Consider the following 24860-nt stretch of genomic DNA (forward strand, 5'->3'; position numbering starts at 1 on the left):
ATTTCCATCGAGCGAAATTCGCCACTGGCAGCGAAACGTCAAAACGGCGCACACCGTATTGGTCAAGGGTGTTATATGCATAGTGTATGGGAGCAGAATGAAGGAGGAATGCAAAGGAATGAGCAACAGATTTGCACAATTTTTGGCTTTTTTTACGGGAAAGAAAAATAAATTTGAGCAAATTAAAAGATATTTTGTGAAAAAGGCGCTCTTGGTGGTCATCGAAAACAGCAAAAGACAACTGCCTAGAAACTTGAAAAATTCAAATTAATATTTCAAAATAATATCACTCACCTTATGAAACGTAAAAAATATTTCGAAACTAATTTTTGGCCGCAAAAGTGTTTTTTGGTGAAATTAAAAAATAATAATTTCTACACCCTTTTCAAAGTGACACAACCCGGCCCAGCCCGCTTGACAGCAGTGTGTGTATACACCTCGGCCGGTGACGCGAACGGTTTTGATACGTCAAACAGCAGAAGAAGAAGAGAAAAAGCTGGAGAAGAACGAGTGGCAAAAAAGGAGGTGGTGCGTGTGTGTCGTGAAATTCACGGGCTGTGTGTGATCAATTTTGCTTCCGCATCTTCATCACGCATTTGCACGATTTCGTGAAAACACGTTCCTGCCCCGACCAAAGGCTAAACCTGTTTCGTCGGTGAACTTTCTCCCCCGGGGTGTTTGGTGAGTATGCTTTCGGTGAAGCAGAAATTGATGTTGGTGCTGTGTTGGCCAGGAGTAAGCTTTCGGTCGGTAGCGACACGTTCACTTGCAGTGTACGCTGTTGTGGCTCATCAAATCTCGACCCTCCTCATCTAAGCCGTTTTGGGCACGTCTTGCACCGCCATAGGCTTGCCGTTATGAAATTTGTATGTGCGTTACGCCGTTGTCTCGAAAGTTAATGACGCGTCGTGGCTGCGAAGGAAAGGAGGAGGGTATATACGATCGAGGTCGTCCTGGGAGCATCGTACGTCCGTCCGTCCGTCTGTGTTCCACGTATATAAAACCAACTTAAAACCCTTAATGAAGTACCTCTTCTTTCAAGTTCAAGTGCTTAATCGAAACATTTCATCGTTCAAGGTGGCAATAGATAAACGTATGTGTGATGCAGATAAAATTCAGCCCCGTTTCAAATAGAGGTGGTGGTAGGAAATTGGGCCAAAAATGCTACCAGTGGGATGGTTGAGTTATGTATGTGGTATGGTAATTAGCGTACCAATACGGGACAGCAATAGTGAAAAAAACGGACAGACGGGCAAGAGGTTATAAAATTGAACGCAGCAGGCTGCGTTCGTTGCAAAACACAAAGGAAAAAGGGTAAAGTTCATTAGTGGCGACGGTAAAGCAGAAATCATGCTCGATTGCGAGCCCGGAACGATCACGTACACACTGACAGCAGGAACCCAGCAGGACGTGCGCGCATTCTATACACGCATGCATCGGATACGCAAAGTAACCCTATCGTGTGTGTGGTCATTTTATTTATTCACCTTATCAATGGTGTCTTAAAGCACACACATTCTAACGCCGCCTTTAACGGCAACAATAGTATAATGCGCAGCCCGCGTTGGTGACCGCGAAAATCTGCCCCATCATCATCATCATCATCGTCATCACGAAAGTGAAGGAATGAATCGCGATCGCTAATGTTTGTAATCAATTGTTCTTGTCTCTTCCGTTTCCATGGTTGTTCTCGCTGGGCGGCTGCATGCACACAGCAGTGCGTTAACGGCTTGTGTTTGTTTGGCCGTCGGGGAGCGTGTGCCAGGGTGGTAGATATTTTTGGATTCCCATCCGTTCGAGCGTCGTCGTACCCAGGCTAAAAGCGGGCTAGTGTGACATTGCCAAAATGTTCATCTGGGACTGGTTCACCGGCGTTCTAGGTTACCTAGGTAAGTGTGTCGTGCCCGAGACTGGGGGACAAGCGTACGCCACAGCGCAATCCCCGCCTACTGATCGTTTCGCGTTTCCTTTGTAGGGCTATGGAAAAAGTCGGGTAAATTGCTCTTCCTCGGCCTAGACAATGCTGGTAAAACAACACTGCTACACATGCTGAAGGACGACAGACTGGCACAGCATGTCCCAACGCTTCATCCAAGTGAGTGTGGCCACCGCCAATGATAGTGCAGTGATTTTTCACTCCGTACAGCAAGTGTCACCAGCGCTACCCACAAAACACACACACAATCGCAGTAAGCTACGTCTTACTGTTGCTGAAGAATGTTAAAACATGGAGACACTTGCTTTATGAGCTGAGAAACAGCTGCGTAATCGCTTTAAAGAATGCATTTTATACAACACGGGCGCTTTACCGTTCTAGCTTCGGAAGAACTGTCCATAGGAAATATGCGCTTCACAACCTTCGATCTGGGTGGACACACGCAAGGTATTCGGGCAGGAGCTACGTCACAACCAGGGGGAAACAACACACTAACCATTTTCCCTCATTGCAGCACGACGCGTCTGGAAGGACTATTTCCCGGCGGTGGACGCGATCGTGTTTCTGATCGATGCGTGGGACCGGGGCCGTTTCACCGAGAGCAAAAACGAGCTGGACTCACTGCTCACCGACGAAGCACTATCCAACTGCCCGGTACTGATCCTCGGCAACAAGATCGACAAACCGGGCGCGGCGAGCGAGGACGAGCTGCGCAACTACTTCGCACTGTATCAGCTGACCACCGGCAAGGGCAAGGTGCCACGCTCCGAGCTGCCCGGCCGTCCGCTCGAGCTGTTCATGTGCTCCGTGCTGAAGCGGCAGGGTTACGGCGAAGGGTTCCGTTGGTTAGCCCAGTACATCGACTAATAGAGTGTGTGCGACAGTATCATAGCAATTCGTTCGTTCGTTCGTTCGTACGTTTTTTGTTTGTCTCGTCTCTCGGGTATCAAAGGGGTTTTTTTTTACGAGGCGATGGGGGGTGTGTGTGAGTGAACGTCCGTGGAACCAGAAAATGGGAAAACGCAAGGAAAAACAATGCAAACAAACAAAACACAACAACAACAACAAGAAGCCGAAAGTCTTATTACTTACCTACACACAAACAAACACTTACACACGTACGCGTGCAGGATATAAACATATTATTTCCAATTTTCCAATAAGATACGAATCGGCAGGGGGTTCTGGTTTTTCTTTTCTGATGAAGGAAATCCGAGCTTTGTACTGTGGATTGTGTAGATGTTGGTATAGCAGTGCCGGAGACAGATAGAGCGAGGCAGAGAGAGAGAGAGAGAGAGAGAGAAAGAGCAGGTTTTAAATTAATTGAATAGCAGCGTGCGCTTGGCGCCAAGGAACACAGGAAGCATTCCCGCTTTTGCTGTAAAAAAAAACGAAATCTATTCGTCGATCGGAAAATAGACCAGCGGAACACACGATCAATCGTTCCAACCCGTTTGCACATATATGAATTCTTTATATTTACCTACCCTACCGAGACCGAACCGGCCGCGGCGAACATCACTGATTAGTTTTCCGGATTTTTAGGGCATTTCTGTCTCGGTTTTTTTAAAGGTTCTATTACTGCGCCTTCATGCATCGCTATTTCCATTCATTACAATTCGAACAATCAACCATTTCCACCAAACGAATGCACTCGATGAAAGACATACGCTGCTGCAATGCAAGGCAACATTTAAGGGCGATGAACCGAAATGGGGAAGGGTTGTTGGGGAATGAGATGAAAACACACACACACAACATTTAAAGAAAACATAAAAATGGATGAAACGAACAAAGAAATGATTTAACCGCGTGATGTGATCCGAAAAGCACGAAGGAAAAGTATTGTTTAGAAAATCCGGGATTTCCTCCTTTATTCACTTGTCTTTCGGGTTTCGCGTGGAAATAGGTTTAAAAGAGACACAGCTTTGCTGTTCGCTTTCGTCTTACTTGCTAGTAAATGCACTTTTTACGAGTTCCGGCGCCCTGTATCCTGCCCACTCTCTCTCACTCTCTCTCTCTACAAAGAAGCTTTCGGTCCATCATCTTCAAACTGCAGCTCGCTACCATCCGGCAACGGGCCAAAGTACTTTTCGATCCGCACCGGATCAACCTCGGCCAGTGTGGCCGGCTTCCAGCGTGGCTTCTGGTCACGGTCAACCAACATCGCACGAACGCCCTCCTTAAAATCGCTATCAATCGCATGATGCACCGCCAACCGGTACTCCATCTTCAGGCACGTCTTCAGGTCCATTTTGGCGCCCAGCTCGAGCTGCTTCTGCGTCACGACCATCGACGTCGGGGACATCTTGTGCAGCGTGCTGAGCGTACTTTGAGCCCATTCGCTTCCATCCGTTTCCAGCCTCTTGAAAATACCCTCAACCGTCGGTGCACCGAAACATTCGTCGATCTGGCGTAGATGTTTGGCCAGCACAAATTCAACGCCCGCGTCCTTGCTTTCCGAGAACCGGTCCAGCACACTTTCCACCTCGGTAGCGCTCGTTGTGGCCAGCAGCTGCTGTTCCAGGGCTGGCAAATTTTTGCTTTCCACGTAGTGCGTTGCCACACCGGCCTTGTGTACGTCACGTCCCTTCAGGCGGTACCCGGTCAGGCCCAGGTACAGCCCCAACCGTCCTTCCAGCCGTGGCAAGAAATAACCACCACCAACGTCCGGGAACAGTCCGATCGCTGTTTCGGGCATCGCAAACATGGTACGCTCGGTTGCGATACGATACTTGCCGTGCACGGACAGCCCCACCCCACCGCCCATCGTAATGCCATCGATGAACGCAATGTACGTCGGCCGGTACGATCCGATCAGTGCATTCAAGCCGTACTCGGTGCTGAAAAACTTCCGAGCCAGCTCCACGTTGCTCGTTTCCGTGATGGCACGTACATCGCCACCGGCACAAAAAGCTTTCTCGCCGACCGATTTCACGATGACGAGACTCTTGGTATTTTCCCACCGTTTCATGGCACCGTAGATGAGCTGGACCATCTCCAGATTGATGGCGTTCAGGGCTTTCGGACGGTTTAGCGTTATCACGCCCTTGCTGCCAACCTCGTCCGTCAGCACCAAACTGCTGCTGCTGCTATCGGTAGACATCGCACGGCAAACGCTTGGAACCAGGTGCGCCGATCGGGTCAGACCGGCAGCGCGTACCGCAATTGTACGCAGCTACAAATGGATAAAACGGACGAGGGGGTTGAAGGAATACCTAATGACCGTCGAATCGGGGTTTTGCGTTTGCCTTACCATCGTATTCGTTTGCTTGCCAACAGAGAGAGAGAGGAAGAAGATTGTACCGGTCCGGTTCACAGCTGTCGATGGTTTCCGCGATTATGCAACTGGTGGTGCGCCTGTAGCTAAGCGGGCAGGGCCTACTTGATTTAATTTCTTCACCCCAGCAGCTAAGCGGCGTGACGTCGCGTGTGTTTTCGACCGATGTTTATTGCCTGCGTCGTCGGTGGTTGATAAGTAAACGTCACTTTGGCGAAGGTAGGGTAATGGAAAGTAGGAGGGAGGGAAGGGAGTTGACGGCAGCGAAGGGGAGATGCAAGCACAGGGTGGGTGCAATCACTACAACCACCGATCGCTCAGGGCAAAGGGAAGTTTTAGGTCACCAGTCGCACCAGGAGTCCTCTGAACCGTTTCTTGGGAAGAGCAGTTGTTTGCCAACCCAATATGGCACCCAGTTACCTTACCGCCACCTCATTCCTTCCCGACTCGCTCATCGCCCGGTTCCAGCTCTCTCATCGATGGCATGGTCTTCAACGGCCTATTACAATTATCAGGGGTTGTAAACCACCGCGATCGCCAGCTCGATCTGATATTTGCGAACGTGAAAGCAGCTCGCCCTGTCCAATCCTGCCATTGGACCCTCACCATCCAGCCTTGGAGCTTATAATCGCGAATATGCCACCTATAGCCCGCGGCCAACCCGTGCCACTCCAGGTTTCAACTTCCGGAAGATGGACCACACTAATACTCATCGAGGCGCTATCCGTCCACGTCGGTCCTTCGTCGAAGACGCCGACAACATCGACGATGTCGTTTCGTGTTCATGTTGACCATGTGATTGCCCAGTCCAACAAATCCTTGGGCCTGATTGTCAGACTTTCCTCCGAACTCAGAGACCCCGGAACTCTGCCTAAGGGCCTTGTATTGTTGCTGGGTTCGATCCACTCTGAATTAGGCCGCCGTTGTTTGGCTCGACCGCAATGGCCAGACTGGAGAGTGTGCAGCGAAGATTCACCCGCGCAGCTATTCGTCGCTTCCTTACTGGCTTTCAAATGGCTCTCCCATCATATCCTGTTCGCTGTCGGCTTCTAGGGTTTGACCCTAGACCCATTGCAACTCGACATTCCCACTTCCGGTCTTGCTTCATTGCCAGCCTCCTCTCCCATGACCTAGATGTTGATCATCCCTTCTATCAGCTATCCCTCTCTACGCCCCATCCCGCTATCAACGTGACAGACCTCCTTTATACATCCCATCCCGCCATACGCGTTACGGTTCAAATGAACCTCTTCTTAGAGCGCTCTCGGACTTCGACAGTTCGTATCATCTGTTCGACTACAATGTCCCTTTGTCGTCCCACTTTCGTTCTCGTCTGAACGCTTCTGAAGCTTATTCTGAACTAAGATTGCTTTAAATATTTAACTCCCTTAACTAATCGGACACTTTCACGGTACTTGAATTATCTCAACAACCTACGAGTTGGGCGGCTTTTATATTCTATGCTCAGTGTTTAATTAATTTCTAAATTCTATGCTCAAGACCAATAATTATTCAGCAGTTTCGTCACGATTTATTGCTTTGTTTATGTATAAGTGGTTTATATAGAGTTCCTAAGGATTAGTATAAAAAAGATTCCCGAATGCTGAACCCGCATTGATTGCACTGAACTGTCGAGCTGGCTTAACAAAACGATCCTCACGCACACGCACAACCGATAGAGCATGGCATTTCAATGCGCTTGCTCGCCGAACGAATCATGGTCCGGTTTGGTGATTACCTCAAAGCCTTCCGAACCAGTCGACAGGAGCGACGAGTCCGACTGTTGCTTTAACGAATGAATGGAGGGAAATGCTTGGCCAACGATCGCGCGAAATGCTTCATCGGTCGGCACCAACGCTTGGTGCGAATTTTGTAGCGCCTGCACAGCCAGCTTCTCCGCATCCGTCATGCTCTCGAGCGCCTTCAATCCGTCCAGATTGGTTGGCATCCCGAGGGCGGAATGCTGTAGCGCCAGCTGCTGCGATATGTTGACGCACTCGGACGCCAGATCAAGTATGGTGGCCGATTGCAGCTGGAGCGGTTCCTTCTCATTGGCCAGGAAGCGCAAATGCTTCAGCACGTCGACGGTCATTTCTCGCGCTTTCGAAATGACCTCGAGCTGTTCTTTGTTCGACGCAAGCAGCAGTCCGTTGCGCTGCAACAGGCTCGCCTTCCAGCGGGCCAACTCTTCCACCATCAAGCTGCTGGCCAAAAACTTGCTACGCCACACCTCGCTCTGGCCGGCCAAGAACTCGATCTGTTCGGTGTGCGATGATAGATTTTCGGCCGAGTTAAGCAACTTGCGCGCCAGATGCAGCTTGTCCTCGGTCAACACGTTCACCTTCGTTTGCAAATCCTCGCCAACGGCTGCCACGAGCAGATTTTTCAGTTCCGCATTTACCTGTGCCTGAAATTTTAACTGGCCCTGAAAATAGTCTCGCTCTTTGCGTAGTTCCTCCAGCTCACGCTCGTACCGTTGCTTCGCTTCGTCTTCCGACGAAGGCAGCATCTTGCTGCGCAGCTCCTTGTCCGCGATGGTGGACATCTGTGAGACGAGCACGCTTAGGTCTAAATTGTTACGATTGGTAAGCTTGACGCGCGTTCCACCACCTGGGATGTGGTTGCGCCCGGGTATGATCGGCGTGACGGCACCTTTGTACGGTTCGAACGGTACAAACTTTGGCTCTTTGTGGTGCATCGTGGACAGCTTCGGTCGTCCACCGGGTGACACGAGTCGTGGCACCAGGTTGAACACTTTGCCCCGTGGTACAATCGCGGCCAGCGAGTTGTTTCCACCGGTAACGAGTTCGGTCGGTCGGTACACGGGGTTCGATCCTGAGTGTGGCAGTAGTCGTTCGATAGAAAAATTGGCCGGCAGTTTGATGTCTGCCGACGGTATCAGTGTGGTGGATGATGCGCTGGATGATAGGGACGGTCGTTTGGCGGTGAACGATCCAGTCAGTTCCTCAGTTTCCATTCCATCGCCCTCGGTACGGCGGGCTGTACGGGCGAGAGAGAGTCATGATTAGCAAAAGGACCAGCAAGTAGGTCATGTCTGCACACATTTTACCCGTATCCATTGTGCTGGATTTGGAAAACATGCGGTTCCGGATGCTGTAGATTAGCTAAGGTTCACGTAAATCAATCGACGATCTGCGACTCTTATCGCACGGGATTAGTAATCACTTTGTAGAATTTTTGCACCAATTTGTTGTGACGCGAACTCAGCTGTTGTTGACATTAGGTGTTCTTTGGAAGTTGTAAATAGACGAGCTGACAGCGCCAAAGAGAGAGAAAAAACTATTTTTGACGTTTCTACGGCAACTTCAACTTGCATGGGCTGGTGTTTTGCCTAATGCTGTTTGAAAGATTTTCTCATGGGAAGGAAAATTTGGATTCAACTGTAAATGCTTTGCTCTAAAGAGCTTCCTAATATATCTAGGAATTCAACTAGCAATAACTTAGTGATTGGACCTAAACAAACAGAACGGTCCAATTCCCATGTGCATTACCGGTCATACTACTATTCGGTTTGCCTTTTTTATGCAACTAAATAATGTAACAAACCCTTGCACTACTACTAATCGTTTATTGCAAAGTAATTCAATGAAAACTATTCACTATTTCGCTTCTGACCCGCTCGCTGCAGTTTTGTTCCGTTGCGCCATATACAGCTCGAGCAGCTTCTCGGTAGCACTCGGTTCGTCCTCCTTCAGTTTCGACAGCTGCTTGCTCGGGAACTCGGTCACGTTGGCCGATGGATGGCGATGGGTAAACGGTGTCCAAGCACCCTGCACACTCGGCACGTCCGTGTGCCAGTGTTTACGTAAGCGCATCTCCTCCGACTGGCCGTTCGATTGCTTCAGCACCTGGATCCATTTCGATATCTCGTCCCGCGTATTGTTGCGACAGTTTATCCACGTTTTCTCCCCGTTCAAAAATTCGGCCGACATCACGGCAGTCCGGTGCCGGCGGGGTTTCACGTACACCACAACACCGGGATTGGTGCGGCTAAAGTCGACCAGCTCGTGCTCGAGGAACTCACGCATTCCCTTGCTGGAACCGCTGGTTTTACAGTACTTTAGGGTGATGCGCTGCAGCTGGCACACGTACCGACCGATTCCATTCTGTAGCGGTGCTCGGGGAAACCCGGATTTAAGAAATAAATGTGAATTGGACATCTTTTCAGGGCGAAAAACAACACGGACGCACGCACGAGCAAGCACACCGGCTGCAGACAACAACAAGTCGTGTTGGGAAACGTCAAACTGAACAGACGCAAGCTGTCAATGGAAACTGACAGCTGGAGCGGTTTGTTTACATCGGGGTGAGAGAGACAGAGAGAGAGAGAGAGAGAGAAAACAAAACAATTCAATTTCCACGCTTTCAAAACGATGGAAGGGCCGAAGGAAAACACCCGCACGGTGCTGGAACTTTTCAGCGGGATCGGTGGAATGCGGATGGCATTGGAGTGTAAGTTGTTTACTGAAAGATGATTCAGTTTGTACTTTACACTTTATCTTATCTCCAAAGACGCTGGCAAACCGTTCACCATCGCATCCGCAATCGACGTGAATCCTATCGCAAACTCGGTTTACAGCCACAACTTTGGCGACAAAACGGTCCGCAATGGCAACATACTGAGCCTCAGTGGAGAGAAAATTACCAAACTAAAGGTGGACACAATACTGATGTCTCCACCGTGCCAACCGTTCACGAGGAATGGAAAATTCAACGACATCAACGATCGACGTACCGATCCGTTTCGGCACATTTGCGATCTGCTCGACAAGATACCGCTGGTGAACTTTATACTGATGGAAAATGTGAAAGGATTTGAAAAATCACAAGCATGTGAAATGTACAAAACACGCCTGGAGCAGGCCGGCTTTCACTGGCAAGAGTACATTCTATCACCGCATCAGTTCGGTGTGCCCAACACTAGACACCGGTACTATTGCATCGCGAAACGAAAAGGAATGGATTTTAAATGGAAAAGTGAAGAAATAATCGTCCAACCGGAAGATCGTCACAAAACCAAGCAAGCTAGTATAGGAACGATGGTGGAAAAGGACCAGGAACAACTGGAACCGTATGCCTTGAAAAGCGCAGCACTGCTTAAGCACCTTCCCCTGATGGACGTTTGCACGCCGGAATCAACCAACTCCATGTGCTTCACGAAAGCGTATACACACTACGCGGAAGGTACCGGTTCCGTGTACTGTCCACTAGCGAAACAAGATTTCGACAACATTTACTCCCTTGCGATGAATGCCGCCGACGAGGATCGGAAGATAGCACTTCTGCAGGAACTGGGCGTGCGTTACTTCACCCCCAAGGAGGTGGCTCGTTTGATGAGCTTTCCCGAGCAGTTTAGCTTCCCGGGAACAGTGACAAACAAGCAACGCTATCGTGTGTTGGGCAACAGCATTAACGTACTTGTGGTCGGCACATTATTGCAGGAGTTGTAAATAAAGCAAAACGTTCGATGCTTTTACGAATAGGTCACATGTGACCGTGGTGCAAAGGTCACACACTCCTGTATATATTCCGAACCGAATCAGATTAAACTATAACCACAGCAAATAGACAAGCGTAACGGGGGGGCGGGTGTGACGACCCCCACTCTAATTGTCCCAGTCCGAGTCGTCGGTCCATTCGGATTCGGCTGCCGACGATTCTTCCTCGAGCGGGCTGCCGATTTCGGTGTAATATTCCGGTGTCCACCAATCCAACACGCTCACGTTACGCACCGGATCGAACACAAGCTCGTCCACCCGCTTTCCACAGTAGTTGGCCAGCTCCAGGCTAATCTTGTACCGCATCATGCTCTGGGAAAGTGTTTGCACAATGTTTTTCACAAACAGCGTCTCGTTGTACATCGGTATCACTTTGAGAAAGTCGGTCGTTATCTGGAATTTGGAATGGGACGAGTTTGTAGATGAATTTCCTGGTAAGCGTAACGAATTGCACCACATACCATCAGGATCTGGCAACCCTCCTCCGGATTCATGTAGATATCCTGCATAAATGCGAGAGAGCTTTTCTCCCGCTGTAGTTGTGCCGACCGGGCCGGCCGGCTGCCTGGCTTAAAGGATGTTTTTAACCGGAAACAGTACGTCCAGCAGTTCTTGGTACGCTTGTGCCACGACGTTAGTAGCTGTCGTCCGATCACGCGGTACTGATGCCGGTTCGACACCATCGTCAGGCGCTCCACAAACGGAGGATACAGATAGTACAGTGAACGTATGACGGCCGATCGTAGCCCACGCAGCCGTACCATGCTGGCCGGTTGAAAGCGTGGCGGCATCTCGACGGAACGGTCATAGTAAGATCGGTACAGCTGCGTCCAGAATCGGCCACTCTGCACGACCTCTGCCGTTTTGCGACAAATGAGCGCAAATCGGCATACGTCTTCTGGGCGAATAAATTCCGACACAAGGAACCATAGGTCGATGTGATAGTCGTTGTAGGTGGCGACTACCGCAGGTGGCGTGGAATCTTCCTTTCCGGACCATCCGGCTGCACCGATTTGTTCGGGATCTTCACCCAGCGCTTCCGTTTCTAGCTCGATTTCGGCTAGGGAAATTTTGGAACTGATCTTCGACGGTCGGTTAGAACATTTGGAACTATTCGCATAATCGTATATGGTGGGGTCTAGAAAAGGAAAAAAAAATGGGAGCGTTGTGTTTATTGATGGTAGAGAAAATCGCTCCACACCGTTTGCTTACCTCTCCCGAACGTGGATCGACTCTTTGTTGGTTTCACTTTAACGCTTAATGCCATGAACGTGAACGGATGTCTCGCAAAAGGGTGGGATCCTTGAATGCAGTCAACGGAACGGAAGCGTTAACACATAGGCGGGCGTTGGAACCGGATCACAAAAGGTGGTTTTGTTGTACTAGGTAGATAACATCCATTTGATGGAAACGCTGAGCGCAATGTAACTACAGGCTTCGAGTGCTACGAATGTTCAATGAACCATTTTGTGGTGGGTTGTTGCTGAAGTTGTACTGGAGCATATAAAGACCTGGCCGAACTTGACTAAGCAGTGAAATTGTACAGTACACTGCTTATAAAATGTGTTAAAATAGTAATTTAAATCTTTCTGGACGATCGTGTTGCACTGCGTTTTGTTTACATCTTGACGCGATCTGACGTTTCTCGTTTTCCCCGATGACGTTTCATCTATTGTTGCTGTTTGAAAAGTTTTTAGAAGCGAGTGTATGTCAGTTTTTAAATCGCTCTTTTCATCGATTATTTTTTGGGGGATCAATTTTTCTGATACTAATATAAAAAAAGGAAAAGGGCCCTTTTTATTGTTAAATTTGCAAATTTTGTGTCACAAAAATATTTCAACACGTGGTACGCACCCAAAACATGGGACACGTGTGCTTCACCACGGCTAGTATAACAGTACAGTAAAACTCGTTGGTTTTTGAACGAAAATTTTGAAATGAGGAGAATTAAATATAATGTCAACTGACTAATTTTAATTTCGGTAAAAGACTCGAGAAGCTACCCCTCTAGAATCTTTTGTGTGCAGCACTGTGACCTGTCATTTTTATTGCACAGTGAGATTTTTGTATGGTCATAACTCGTTTCATATAAATATTTTGCATTGTTCCCTAATACTGTTACTGGACTGCGAGTAGAGCATGATAATATATAATGTAAGACGTGTTTTGAAATGTTATTATTCTTATTTTTCCTCCTTTTCTGAATATCTATGCCCGTTAACAAGTATCCATCGAACCAATGTTCCGTTACAGTTCGGGAACACCGTGTATGTTGTAAGCCTGATTGGTCACTCCTAGCGAGACCAAAAATTATTTCGTAGCTCCTGTTAGCCAATATAGATGGACAGGACAGAGGGAGGGGGATGCAATCAAATAATAAGCAATATTTCATTCGACTTTATTCAACCATTTTTGACCACACTGAAAGCACACTGTGAAGCTTTCGCAACGTGTACTGCGGATTGCATACATTCAGGCGTAAATCCTACAGTGCATAACAAATTTTGTCAGGGGGGGGGGGGGGGGGGGCGCTTCTCGACTCCTTTACCCTAATTTCTGATCAAAGCCACGACCATTTTACCTTTCCACGCAAGATTTCATTCAAAGAATATCTAGCACATTCGCGTGCCGAACTTCTTCACAACCCCAGAGAGCGGCAGTACAGCGAAACCATACTTAAGCCGCGCGCAATGAACCAATCCGCATCAGTTGTGCTTGTGATCTCCAGCGCGTGAAGATCGACCCTTTGCCCCTACGATGGAAAAGTGGATTGGTAAGGTGGCACTAGTGACCGGTGCCAGTACAGGTATCGGACAGGATGTGGCACTTGCCCTAGCCAACGCTGGCATGATCGTCGTGGGAATAGCGCGACGGGCCGAGCTAGTCACGGTACTCTCGACCCAAGTTACCGGGCCGGGCAAGATCTACGCCAAAAAGTGTGATGTGAGCAGTGAGACAGAAATCATGGAAACGCTCAGCTGGATACGCCGTGAGTTTGGTGGAGTGGATGTGCTGATTAACAACGCAGGCATTTATCGTTATCATTTTATTACGCGTGAGTTGAGTACAGTTAAGGTTAAGGATAAGGCCAGGAAGCAGGAAGTAATATCTGTACCCTTCCACACACAGAGAGCGAAACATCCGATTTTAGGGACACGTTTAACGTGAACGTGTTGGCAGCTTGTATTTTTATCCGTGAGATAGTAAACGACATGAAGACCCGCGAATCGTACGGCCATATAGTGCTGCTCAACAGTTTGCTCGGTAAACGGGTCCCGGACGTATCGGTGCCACTGTTCGGTGTGTATCCTGCGTCCAAGTTTGCGCTGGTCGGGCTGACGGAAGTTTTACGGCAAGAGCTCAACTTCTTCAAGTTGCCCATCAAAGTGACGGTAAGGTGTTTTCATTAGTGGATAAGAGTTGTTGTTAAACTTATGGCGTCTTCCCGATCAGAATGTTCATCCCGGTATGGTTGAAACGGATATGATCAAGGTGTTTGAGTCAGCACTAGCGGAACGGCTGCCAAAGCTACAGGTCAAGGATATTACCGCCAGCATCATACACTGCCTCGAGACACCGCCAGAAGTTCGTGTAAGTGTAGAACTTTGCGTTGGAGCTTAAACCACGCAACCCGTATAGGGATGGTATCGGATTACCGATTGGAACCATCGCTGTCGGGTTGAGGTTGTGGTTTTGATGCTTGAGTGGAGCATCGGAACCGGTTGTTATTCTATATCTTGAAGGTTCTGTTGATTTGATTTCTTTCCCCACAGATTGATGAAATAACTGTTATGCCAACTATGAAATGATCATCCAGGCCTAAATATTCCTCAACCTTATATCACGTTTGTTCTGCTCAATAAAAGTTGTCCACGAATGCGTATCCACTGAGCTGCAGCTGAGCTAGTTATTGACATGAGGTTAATCTATTCTAATTGATGGTAATGAATTTGACGGATGGAAGGAATTGTCCATTGATCTACACACGGATGCGAAATTAAATTAGTTGGCTGCATACTATGTAGTACAATGTAAGCATTACTAGTGGGAATGAATTCCTGCGCTATAAGGATTTTTTAGCAATTGGCTATAGATAAAGAAAAACTGTTTTAATCCGCCGTTTTCTCACATGTGCTCCCATTCACCCTGGTTTGTTTGATAGCCAATCAGCATAATCCAAATTTGAATGCAGGGCCCTGTACTGTGGTGTGCGGCAAAAGCTGTGCGCATATCTTGTCTAAATGATGAATAACAGCTTGTACTCCACAAACACAGGTAACAAGAAAAAATGTTACCACTTCAACATCGGCCACACTTACCGAACACATTTCACCACGCCACACAGGGCCACAGAGATGGTTCATTTTGGCGATTGCACTACTAGTGGTGGAGAGAGTTGTACGCCACAACGTTGATACGGCGTGCCCTGCGAGAACCTGCACACTGCACTGCTGATGCAACAGCCATTGCAAATGCAACCGGAAGTAATGGTCATGTTCTTCGCGTTCGTTCGTACGTTCATCCTCATCGAAATCGCGGATGGCGCACTGCACACGGTACGGTACGGCTGCACGACTCCCCGGGAGAATTTTATGGAGCAGAAGGAAGCAGATACGTATTTTATTAAAAGAATTATATCAACGAGCGCGGCAACGGTGGCACTTTGTACATCCCGGTACACTATCCGGATGGTGCGCTGCTAATGCACCGTCGGATTGCAGGCGGAGAATCTGGAAATGGATGAGTGTGAGAAGTACTTTTCGATTCCGAAGTAATCCGAAATAGGTGTAATACTGTTGGAGAGGTGATCTGATGGTAGCCCGGACGGTATTTTGATATTTAATATTGGTATAGTATAGAATAGATGCGACAGTGGCGTCGGTCTTCCCACGGCAGGACTGGGGTTCAAGTCCCATCTGGGCCGTAGACCGGACTGACTATCCAACTATGCGGTATCAATAGGTATAGTAAGCCAGAAATGGCAGGCATGACCTACGAGTGGGAGGTCGTTAGGCCAAGAAAGAGGGATCCAAGTTTCACAAAGAGCCATCCGCCGATCGTCTTTTTCGTCTTTGGCAACCTCATAAGGTCTCGGCTAGGCATTTCTGTCTTTCTATGACTTGATGATACCCGTAGCTGGATTAGCCAGTCTAACGTTCGATCCCTAGTCCTGCCGTTTGAAGACCGGCGCCGCTATCGCCTCAGCTACCGGACCTCCCCAACAGCAACAGCCAACGGCAGAGAGAGAGAGAGAGAGAGAGAGAGAGAGAGAGAGAGAGAGAGAGCATCAATTTCTACTCAGCAGTGTGAACTGAGGTTGGAATCTTTAATCAATTAGATTTTTTGGCTGCTCTCCAGAAGTGAGACGATGTTCTGAAACTTGATTTTTTTTAAACTTTTTTTTTATTGAAGCTTTGGGTCTTTGAGGCCTCATTCGCCTCTATGAATCTTGAAAAGGTTGCAATCAATTGTCAGGCCATAGCTACTTCAAATCCACTGATAATGCTGTAATACTTTGTCTGTACAACGACACCTAGTAGATCTACTGCAGAAGTTCGCGAAACCATTCACGGCCGAGCACCGTCGTCTACCAATCCTGTATTCCGGCCTTTTCGGTGGACCTAGCCACGTCATCCCATCATCTCAATCTGAGCCTATCGAGCCTTCTCTTTACGGACGTTACGGTGCCATTCTCATGACATGACTGGCACCCCGGAGTATAGTTCTTCTCGTAGTCCTTTTTTGTACCTTTAAAATATAATCCAAAACATAATTGAACAGTTGAGTGGATTGCGAGGACCCAATACTACCACATAAAAAAATCCTTAAAATCAGCTATCAGCCGTGACACATTCTCAAGGAAGTTTAACAAACTGTGCTGAGCAGTACAGCTGATATAATTTATTAGTGCTATTCGTACGAGTAATACTGTCTAACAGAGGTAAAATAGTGTTTCAACTTCAACGCATGCACTCGTGTCGTGTGCAGCCAAGCGATCATGTGGAACCTTCTTCCAAGGTACGATCAAGCACTTGCTTAAGACGCCACTAGTTTCCATACGGATTCTGGATGCAGCATCGTACCTTGGTGTAGCGTAAGTGGCAACAAAACATCAGCTTTGGCTGTCCGTTGGACTTTTATGCTTGGCGTTATTTATTTTCCATCTGGCCGGTATTGCAACCACATCACACTACGCGGTTTGTCGTATGTTTTGTGGTGTTGCTGCTGCTGCTGCTGCTGAAAGCCTTTCTCCTCACGTTCTCTCTCGTCTCTGGAGGAAGTGCGGATCTCCCCAGTTGTTGCCAACGTTTTGTAACAGCAAAAACCAGTTCCTGTCCACGAGTCCTGTGGATATGAAGCTCAGGGTTCTTCTAAATCCCGTGCTTGTGCCGGAGCTCCGGCGTTTTTCCGCGACCGAGCGACCGAGTGGTTCGGTTCGGTTTGGTCGCTCGTGTGGAATGTAAATTATTCAAAGTCTGTTGTTATGTTGCTGTGCTGTTGTTTTCTTTTTGGTTGATGCTGCTGGATCACTCCCTATGGCCGCTTGCAACGCGTTGGAACTTTCAGTTCACTCAGCTAGGGGAAAACTTGAAAAGCATTCCAAGCGTCTTCATTCACCGTACAACGCTGTCCGATGTGTGTGTGTGTGGCTGTTGTCGGTCCGGGCTACAACAACGTGCGGAAAGTATTTTAATTTTTTCACTTTTCACAGTTGCAGTTCCCGGCTTGTTGTTTTTTTCTACTCGTTGCTGTTGTTACCCACGAACACGAGAACACAATTTTCCATTCCTGTGGTTCCATGGTTCCGGTGGGAGTTGACGGGAGCTGATTATAAAAAAAAAGCGCAACGGTAACAATAAAATATTTCGCGCAAATTTTGTTCCGACCGCATCATCTTTGCGCGGACGGAAAACCCCGGCAAGCGCACGTGACGCTTACCATCGGACTTCATCTTTGGTTTTTGTACTGCTGGAGTACGAACGGACCTCGACGCGCCGGCAAGGGACATTACGAGTCGGGTTTGTGTAGTTTTTGTAGCTCGTGCAGTTCCGTTTCGTTGACTGGCCGGTTGTCGGCCGGTGGTTCTGGACGCTTCGGAATTGACCAGAACCGTTGATCACGTCCAAACTGACGACCCTCGTCCATCGTTTCGGGCAGCTTTTGATGGAGCGTTTCGGGCAGAAAGATGGCGCTGGCTGCCCCGACCAACATAATCAATCCCATCGCTACGAACGGCAATCGTAGGTCGCGGCTAGTGCCGAGATAGACGATGTACGGTCCAACGGCACCGAACACGTTCGACACGATGATACCGAACGAGGTGCCCGTTTGCCGTAGGGACGTCGGGTACAGCTCGACCGACTGAAGGTACAGTGCGAAGTAGGTGATGCAGACGAAAAACTTCACCACAATCGCGAGCATCGTCACATAGAGCTCGGTTCCGGGCCGGTGGATTAGTAGCACGACCGGTAGGCAGGCGATGGTTGCGGCCAGAAAAGCGCCACTATTGGTAAACCGTCTGCCGAGTCGATCGCAGCACAGTTGGCCGAGTAGGTAGGCGGGTAGTTCGACCGCACCTTGCCAGAAGTTGTTCAGGAACGGATTGCCACCCATCTGAAGGCTGAGCAGGAACAGGGTGAACGTTGGGATGGTGTTACAGATCCAGCTGAGCAGTAGCAGACAGGTCAGCTTGCTCATGTGCCATCCACTGAACAGGGACGCAATGCCGTACGTTTTTTCGTGCTCTGGACGAGGCACGAGCTGCTTAAGCTGTTCCTCGGTCAGTTCGAACGGTTGTCCGTTGATGGTGGCGATTTTTCGGAGCTGAGCCAAACATGCACCGTACCGGCCTTGACTCGCTAGCCATCGGGGTGATTCGATCGCGTACCGGGGGAAACAGTAAAAGATCAGACAGGGCAGTGAGGTGACGATCATGAACCAGGTCCAATCGCGCATCCACCAGAGGATGAGCGGCGCTAGGCAAACGCCTGCCGTCCAGCCGACCAGTTGCCAGAGAGAAAGTGCGGCACGGTTAGCATCCTTGGAGATCTCCATCGCTATGATGAGGGGCGATTGGAAGGAGGTGTTCGTGGAGAAGCTACCGATGAAGGCAAGCACCGCAAATAGCCAGTAATGGCGGGCGGAGAGTATGGCAAACACTCGTCCAACGGCTGCCGTTACGATGCTGAACAGATACACCGGCAGTCGACCGATCCTGAAAAGCGGGTTGGGAATTTTAATTTAAGACCAGTAATATTGGGAAGTTTCGTTGTGTGATGCTTACCGATCACCTAGCTGACCTAGAATAAATGTCCCACATACTTCCGAAACGCGTACGATCGCGAACACGTTCGTGCCGTAGAGTTCCCGGTCGCAAACCCAATCCTGTTCCGTAACTGGAGTTCGATCGTAATACGTCCGATCGTAGTCATATCCATACAGGCAGGACACTGTAGCTGTGTCGTTTGTTGGTGCGGTGTAATCGGTTCCATCGTCGTAGGACAAATTGTACATGAGACAGGAACTGGGCACATATTCACCGCGACTGTTGAACTCCCTGTTGGTGAGGAATTATGATAGAAGTAATTAAGTTTTAAGCTTTATTTCGTAGCGCTCAGATTGCATCAAACAGATGTTGAATTTCGCGGCGAAACCGATAAGATAAGTGTGATAATTGGACCTTGCCCAGGGGTCGGCAAAGCCAGACTCGTGAGAAAATATCGGTAGCTCTCACAAAGAACTCGGGATCTCTTCACCAAAACACTAGCTACATTTGCTGTGAATCAACTTTAACCAGAGTTCTGGAACGTATACGGCTAGGAACGTAAAGTGGCCTTACACAGTCCTCAGAATTCTTAACATACAAATTTTCTAACGGTTTTAAGTGAGACATTGTAAGAGTGAGAAGCGATTACAAATCATATAAAGTTTGGAATATCCTGATCGTAGTTCTATGTTCTATGTCTGATCCCATCAGTGAGATGCCTGCCGATCCCTGACATAATCAGTGTGATATCAAGTTACTGCCTTGTGCTTTTGGGATGAGTTGAAGTGCCGGCAGGATTAACTTGCTATCTCTTATCTGACTTACAATGTAGCTGGGTTTGTTAAATACCTTTGATTAGTGTTTTTATCAGTGAAAGGAAAGTCTTTTAAAGTATATTGGAGAATGTTCCATTGATCACATCACGAACTAAGTGAATTATTTTCATATTCGAAAGTACAATAAACTCTAGTATTTCATAATATCACATCACATTAACACACACTATAGCAATTCTTTCCACCGAACGATCACAGCTGATTTATGCACAACAACGATCATACTAACTTAATCAGCGTTGTCGTCCCCTACTTACATGGGATAAACGGCCTCCTTCCATCGCTCGTCGTACGTTTCGTTGTGCGTTCCGTTGGCCGGTATGGCACACCGATGATCCGGCACGGCCAGCACCAGCAACACATTCACCACACACATCGCAAAGAACAGTACGGCGATCACGTTGAAGATGAGATTGTACCGCCGCTGAAACGGACCATCGTTGCCGATAGATTCCATGATGCGATCGAACGCAGCATCCGATCCGGCAGCTTCACTCGCATCCGATGTCATCTTGTTGCCGTAGGTTGTACACTCTTTTTCACTGTCCCCGACCGAGGTTACGGTGTCTCGGTCTAGCTGCCAGTCGCGAGTGAAAACGAAAACCACGCGTCCAAACTTTGCCTTCAACAGCAGCACCACATCGTATCACTCACATTAGCAGGGCTGATATCACACCGTTTCGTCACCTTATCACAATTATTATTCTTTTCTATTTAGACCATCTAAGCCGAGCTGCTAGATACGGCCTACGGGGACGGACTGCAGTGTCAGCACTCTCCATGGCACGTCTAGTGTCATCGTCTGCTCAACCGAAAGACGTCACCTCTCACGATCGGTCGGAGCCTGTAGTTGTAACATCTGGGTGCAACATTTTACGAGAGCGATGCACCACGGCCAGTCGCACACACATGCAGCGATAAAAACCACCCGACGAAATTTTCAACCCGCCCGCCAGCCACGAGGGTTTTGGTAATTGAGCGAGCGTTCGTTTTGCGGGTGTGTTGGTGTGATGGGTGTCGTCGGTCGGGTTGCGTTTGTTTGTTTGTGGTTTTCTACACGCCCAACTGCACTCAGCTGCAGCGTGTCAATGCAGCTCGGTGCACTGACGACAGTGGTGGTGGTGGTGGAATCGACTCAGTTAAAATAGCTATAACAAATCTATGGTACGGTCAATTAAAAATCTGGCCACGTACGGAAGCTGATGATCGCGAGAGTGGAATTAGCAAAAAAAAAAAAAACATTTTATGTACAGATAATCAAACTGATCGCAATCTTTCAATGCTTGCTAAAAAATCGGACAATATTGTCAATCAATCAATAAATCATTTTGTTCCATAATAATAATTTTTGAGCAATAGAGTTTTTTTTACAAATTTAACACTAAGTTTATGTTTAAGCTAAACTGATGGAATATTTTTTTTTAGAAAAATATAAAAAGCAATCTATTATTTATTTAAATAATAAAAGGCAGCATGGAATAACCGTAGCTGGGAGTTAATAAAAAAAAACATTAAAGTCCCTCAGATTCAGATGAAGAATAATGTCCTCAGATGATATTGTCATAGTAGCCGATGATATTGTACAGTTCCTTACAGCGCTCGGGTAAGTGCGTGCAATATCAACGGCTACTATGAGAATATCAGCTGAGGACATTGCAATAAAAGATATTTTGATTTCCCTATCACCTGAAGCCGTTTCCATATCAACAAGCTTTGTTTGCCATTTCATCTAAGAAGCCTGCCATAAAAGTGGATGCTATTGCCTTATCAACTATAAAACCCTGCAAGCATAACCGAGTATCATATAGACAAAACTAGAAAAAGCATAAAACTTATCAAATTAAAGGTGAAAATATTTAAACACGAATGAAAAGAGAAAAAATATGAGAAAATGAATGTAAGCTCTTATACAGTATAATAACCAGCCTAACACTGCAATAAAGAGCGATTAAATTCATGAAAAATAGAACGATTTTCTTTGAATTTCGGTAACATAATTTAGGTAACAAAAACTACAAACTTATGTAAGTCGCGAAAATACCCACCCGACGTGGATGCAAATTTCGTTATCAAAAAACTTTCAACCGGTCACGTAATTCGCTCCCACTTTTGGAAAACTGGCCGAAAATTTGCAAATGAAAAGCATCAACTACTGGCCTCGCGGGCACTGCTCGCCATAACACATTCGTGGCCAAAGATGTCCACGAAGGTGATAAAAAGTAAACCAATAAATTGTCGCATTTAATCTGCCACTGACCGTACCTGGCACGGTGACCAAATCACTGTACGGAATGACTGCCATTTCGAAGAAAGTTTACGCTGTAGAAAGAGAACATTTTCTTAAACTTTTGAGTAGTAGTGGATAAAGCGGCCGCTGACTCGGGAAGGGAAGCTGAGGTCCAGTAGGTGACGGTGCGACGTCAACTACGCTTCTGGGAACGCGGTAACGGATGGTCACATGTGACATGTGACACCGGGTCGTGTCGTTCATGGCGTCCGAATTCGTACGGAATTGCCAAGCAGCCGGGCGGTAGGATTTGTGTGTGAATTTTCTTCAACCCCGCCTTCAACGCCTATTCTTGCCAGAATTGGAATTTAAGAGTTGAAATCCGTAAACCGTTTACTCGGTTCGTGAGGATGGTGTGCCCCGTTCCGTACCATAAAATGTCCGATGTGCCGGATTGTGCATCCCGTACGACAGCTTCGGGCGAAAGGTCAGTCGCTTTTTAGTTCTTAAAATGCAATAAAAACAAATTTAATTGTACATTTGCTGACAGATTCTTGCCACCGGCACCCGGGGCTTCCGAGCGCGTTGAACGTTTGTGCTTATGCCTTACAAAGCGTGCAAGAATAGTGGTGATAGTTCGGGGGGCAAAAAGTTTTATCAACAATCCTTGAACATTTTCTCTCCTGCTTGGAGATACTGGTCCCGGGACCAGCTTCACCGAAACCCCGTAAATATACTATTTAAAGCCCAAAAGTTGTTCCGTTTTGTACTTTGCCAACTGTTTGCACCGATCGTTCCTGGCAAGCCTGGCAGCGTTTCAGTCTGTCCGATCATAAGGAGAAATGGGCAATACTGCCCTTGACTTAAGCTTGGAGTGAGTATGGCTACCGGTTTTAGGGGATAGGGGGGATTTTGCTCCCCCCCTACATACAACATACATACAACCCCAACAGCACTTAGCCCTCATTAAACGGTCGACCGAAAATGGGCCGAATGTTTTTATTTGATGAATCGGATTAAATGCCCCTTACACAAAATAAAGCCCCTGCTCGAAACACTGAACTAAAATCCTAAACTCTCCTGCATGCTCTCCATCCATCTGTGTGTGCTTAAGCTTTATTGCGTATGTGGCCTCGGGAGCTTCGGGTTGGGACGAAAACGGCTTGGAGGATATAAAGGCATCTGGCTCCTCATTTTTTTTTTTGTTAGGAGTTCCACACTGCTCCATATGTAAAACATTCTCTGTCATAATCAGAACAATTGAGTCCCTTATCCCAATGTTTGTGTTGGACGATTTTTTTAGGGGTCCCCTCTCCTTGGGCTTGTTTCTAACTTACTAATGTGGCAATTGAGCATCCACAACCATATGGGGTTTTGATGATCCCGAAGGTAGGACTCCTTGGAAAGACAAAAAATCTAAACACAACCGAAACTGAAGGCATTCGAGGCACGTTTTCCAGCCCCCGGTCGGTCGGTACTACCGGCACCGAGTCTTAACTTGATTTGGGTGTGTAAAAGTAATTAAAAATGCGCCCCAAACTTTTTACTCATCAGCATCCTTTTCTTCTTGTTCCCATGCCCCAGCATTCTAGGTACCATCATTACACATCGCTGAGCAGAGCACTAGAGGTGGGGATGGGTGTGCGTTTTTTTGCTCAACCTTGTCCTTGCCAGACACATCACGCATCTGTGCTCCACAACCACATGATCCCAGCGAGCGCATTCCATAGCAGGATAATAATGCCCTGCCCAACGCAACGCAACCGAGACCGAGGCTCAAAGATGGTTGCAGATATTACAAAGCACACAACAGTACAACACGGTGCCTGTTCTTGGCAGATGAGCGAACAAAAGCCGGGTGTACCAGGTGAGGTAAGACTTTGTCCGACCAGAAATCCTGGCAGGACTGATGTGTCAAATTATTTCCAGTCCGTTCGTACGGGGCGTTGGGGGCGATTAATGCACGGGATCAAGAGGTTTTTGTGTTATTGCTTCTTGTGCAAACGTTTTACCTTTATTTTTGCGCCAGGACACGTGTGCCAGGGCGCATTATATTATACACTGATGCCAATTCCTATAGATGCACGCTGTATTGTCATAGTTGTGATAGCGGAGCTTTTTGACACTCTTCATGGAAGCTATTTTGGCATTGAAGTAGGTAACATTAAATTTCTCAAAATATTATAAGAAACGATTTAACATTAAAAAAGAGGACCATAAAAACCGATTGATAAATTACGACATTTAGATACTTAGGATCTACTAACGCCAAAACAAGCTCCCTTTCAGTACGATAATTTCAGCTATTCTAACAATTTGTTCCAAAACTCCTTCAAATCTAATGAGACCAACATTCAATTGGTAAGCTAGTCTGGCTGGAGTTTGGATCAGAACTTAGGGGGAAACATCCATGACATGCTGCGGATGATCAAGTCTCTTGGAGGCCCTAAGTAGAATGACAATTGGAGGCCACATCGAAATTGATGACAAGGCCGGACGCAGAGGCAAAGTGACGACATTAAACGAAGCTCCTTATGGAGTTAAGGATTTAAGCCTTCCTAATGGACTCGCAGATTCGCATAGTCTGGTCGGGACGCCAAGCACCTGAACCATCATATGATCCGTTCCTGATGGTATGATTTTGTCTTAATACTCCACTCCAACACCAAAACCATAATAATAGCTCGCATGAGATCGCGAGTGCAGTTTTATAGACAGAATATGAAACGAAAATGTTTAAAAGTGTCGACCGCATTCTAGCAGGTTCTTGATGCTCAGTTTTTGGTTGTATTATGA

At 47.5% G+C, this 24860-nt stretch overlaps 8 protein-coding genes across 11 annotated transcripts; 3 read left to right on the top strand and 5 right to left on the bottom strand.

The window, feature by feature from the left end:
- The first annotated feature begins 427 nt into the window (after positions 1 to 427).
- Positions 428 to 3399, top strand: LOC118502912 (GTP-binding protein SAR1b). Of its 3 annotated transcripts, none has more exons than XM_036035636.1 (5): positions 428 to 681; positions 1716 to 1889; positions 1976 to 2095; positions 2318 to 2383; positions 2451 to 3399. In XM_036035636.1, exons 2-5 carry the CDS (start codon positions 1847 to 1849, stop codon positions 2801 to 2803), a joined length of 582 nt encoding a protein of 193 aa, XP_035891529.1. In that variant the 5' UTR covers positions 428 to 681; positions 1716 to 1846; the 3' UTR covers positions 2804 to 3399. The 3 variants fall into 3 exon arrangements, with proteins under 3 accessions (XP_035891529.1, XP_035891528.1, XP_035891530.1); XM_036035635.1 differs by having other exon boundaries at positions 1719 to 1889; XM_036035637.1 differs by lacking the exon at positions 428 to 681 and adding an exon at positions 743 to 1462 and having other exon boundaries at positions 1719 to 1889.
- Positions 3400 to 3779: 380 nt separating this feature from the next.
- On the bottom strand, positions 3780 to 5659 carry LOC118502908 (3-hydroxyisobutyryl-CoA hydrolase, mitochondrial). Its single transcript, XM_036035630.1, has 2 exons — positions 5193 to 5659; positions 3780 to 5114 (listed from the first exon to the last, which is right to left on the bottom strand). Exons 1-2 carry the CDS (start codon positions 5193 to 5195, stop codon positions 3957 to 3959), a joined length of 1161 nt encoding a protein of 386 aa, XP_035891523.1. The 5' UTR covers positions 5196 to 5659; the 3' UTR covers positions 3780 to 3956.
- Positions 5660 to 6653: 994 nt separating this feature from the next.
- Positions 6654 to 8513, bottom strand: LOC118502907 (golgin-45). Of its 2 annotated transcripts, none has more exons than XM_036035628.1 (2): positions 8287 to 8513; positions 6654 to 8216 (listed from the first exon to the last, which is right to left on the bottom strand). In XM_036035628.1, the coding sequence occupies exons 1-2, from the start codon at positions 8315 to 8317 to the stop codon at positions 6907 to 6909; spliced, it is 1341 nt and encodes a 446-aa protein (XP_035891521.1). In that variant the 5' UTR covers positions 8318 to 8513; the 3' UTR covers positions 6654 to 6906. The 2 variants fall into 2 exon arrangements, with proteins under 2 accessions (XP_035891521.1, XP_035891522.1); XM_036035629.1 differs by having other exon boundaries at positions 6704 to 8216; positions 8280 to 8503.
- A 272-nt stretch (positions 8514 to 8785) lies between these two features.
- LOC118502913 (39S ribosomal protein L43, mitochondrial) lies at positions 8786 to 9487 on the bottom strand. The gene has a single exon (XM_036035638.1). The coding sequence runs from the start codon at positions 9395 to 9397 to the stop codon at positions 8837 to 8839; it is 561 nt and encodes a 186-aa protein (XP_035891531.1). The 5' UTR covers positions 9398 to 9487; the 3' UTR covers positions 8786 to 8836.
- Positions 9488 to 9542: 55 nt separating this feature from the next.
- LOC118502910 (tRNA (cytosine(38)-C(5))-methyltransferase) lies at positions 9543 to 10713 on the top strand. Its single transcript, XM_036035633.1, has 2 exons — positions 9543 to 9689; positions 9750 to 10713. The coding sequence occupies exons 1-2, from the start codon at positions 9611 to 9613 to the stop codon at positions 10685 to 10687; spliced, it is 1017 nt and encodes a 338-aa protein (XP_035891526.1). The 5' UTR covers positions 9543 to 9610; the 3' UTR covers positions 10688 to 10713.
- On the bottom strand, positions 10706 to 12419 carry LOC118502909 (transmembrane protein 183). Its single transcript, XM_036035632.1, has 3 exons — positions 11948 to 12419; positions 11197 to 11873; positions 10706 to 11128 (listed from the first exon to the last, which is right to left on the bottom strand). The coding sequence occupies exons 1-3, from the start codon at positions 12000 to 12002 to the stop codon at positions 10844 to 10846; spliced, it is 1017 nt and encodes a 338-aa protein (XP_035891525.1). The 5' UTR covers positions 12003 to 12419; the 3' UTR covers positions 10706 to 10843.
- A 902-nt stretch (positions 12420 to 13321) lies between these two features.
- Positions 13322 to 14632, top strand: LOC118502911 (farnesol dehydrogenase). The gene is made up of 4 exons (XM_036035634.1): positions 13322 to 13790; positions 13865 to 14127; positions 14189 to 14326; positions 14509 to 14632. The coding sequence occupies exons 1-4, from the start codon at positions 13493 to 13495 to the stop codon at positions 14542 to 14544; spliced, it is 735 nt and encodes a 244-aa protein (XP_035891527.1). The 5' UTR covers positions 13322 to 13492; the 3' UTR covers positions 14545 to 14632.
- Positions 14633 to 16597: 1965 nt separating this feature from the next.
- LOC118502906 (solute carrier family 22 member 5-like) lies at positions 16598 to 20931 on the bottom strand. The gene is made up of 3 exons (XM_036035627.1): positions 20095 to 20931; positions 19020 to 19292; positions 16598 to 18950 (listed from the first exon to the last, which is right to left on the bottom strand). The coding sequence occupies exons 1-3, from the start codon at positions 20346 to 20348 to the stop codon at positions 17744 to 17746; spliced, it is 1734 nt and encodes a 577-aa protein (XP_035891520.1). The 5' UTR covers positions 20349 to 20931; the 3' UTR covers positions 16598 to 17743.
- Between the last annotated feature and the right edge of the window lie 3929 nt (positions 20932 to 24860).

The sequence above is a fragment of the Anopheles stephensi genome, chromosome 2 (genome assembly GCF_013141755.1).
Source record: "Anopheles stephensi strain Indian chromosome 2, UCI_ANSTEP_V1.0, whole genome shotgun sequence".
Classification (NCBI taxonomy): Eukaryota; Metazoa; Arthropoda; class Insecta; order Diptera; family Culicidae; genus Anopheles; species Anopheles stephensi.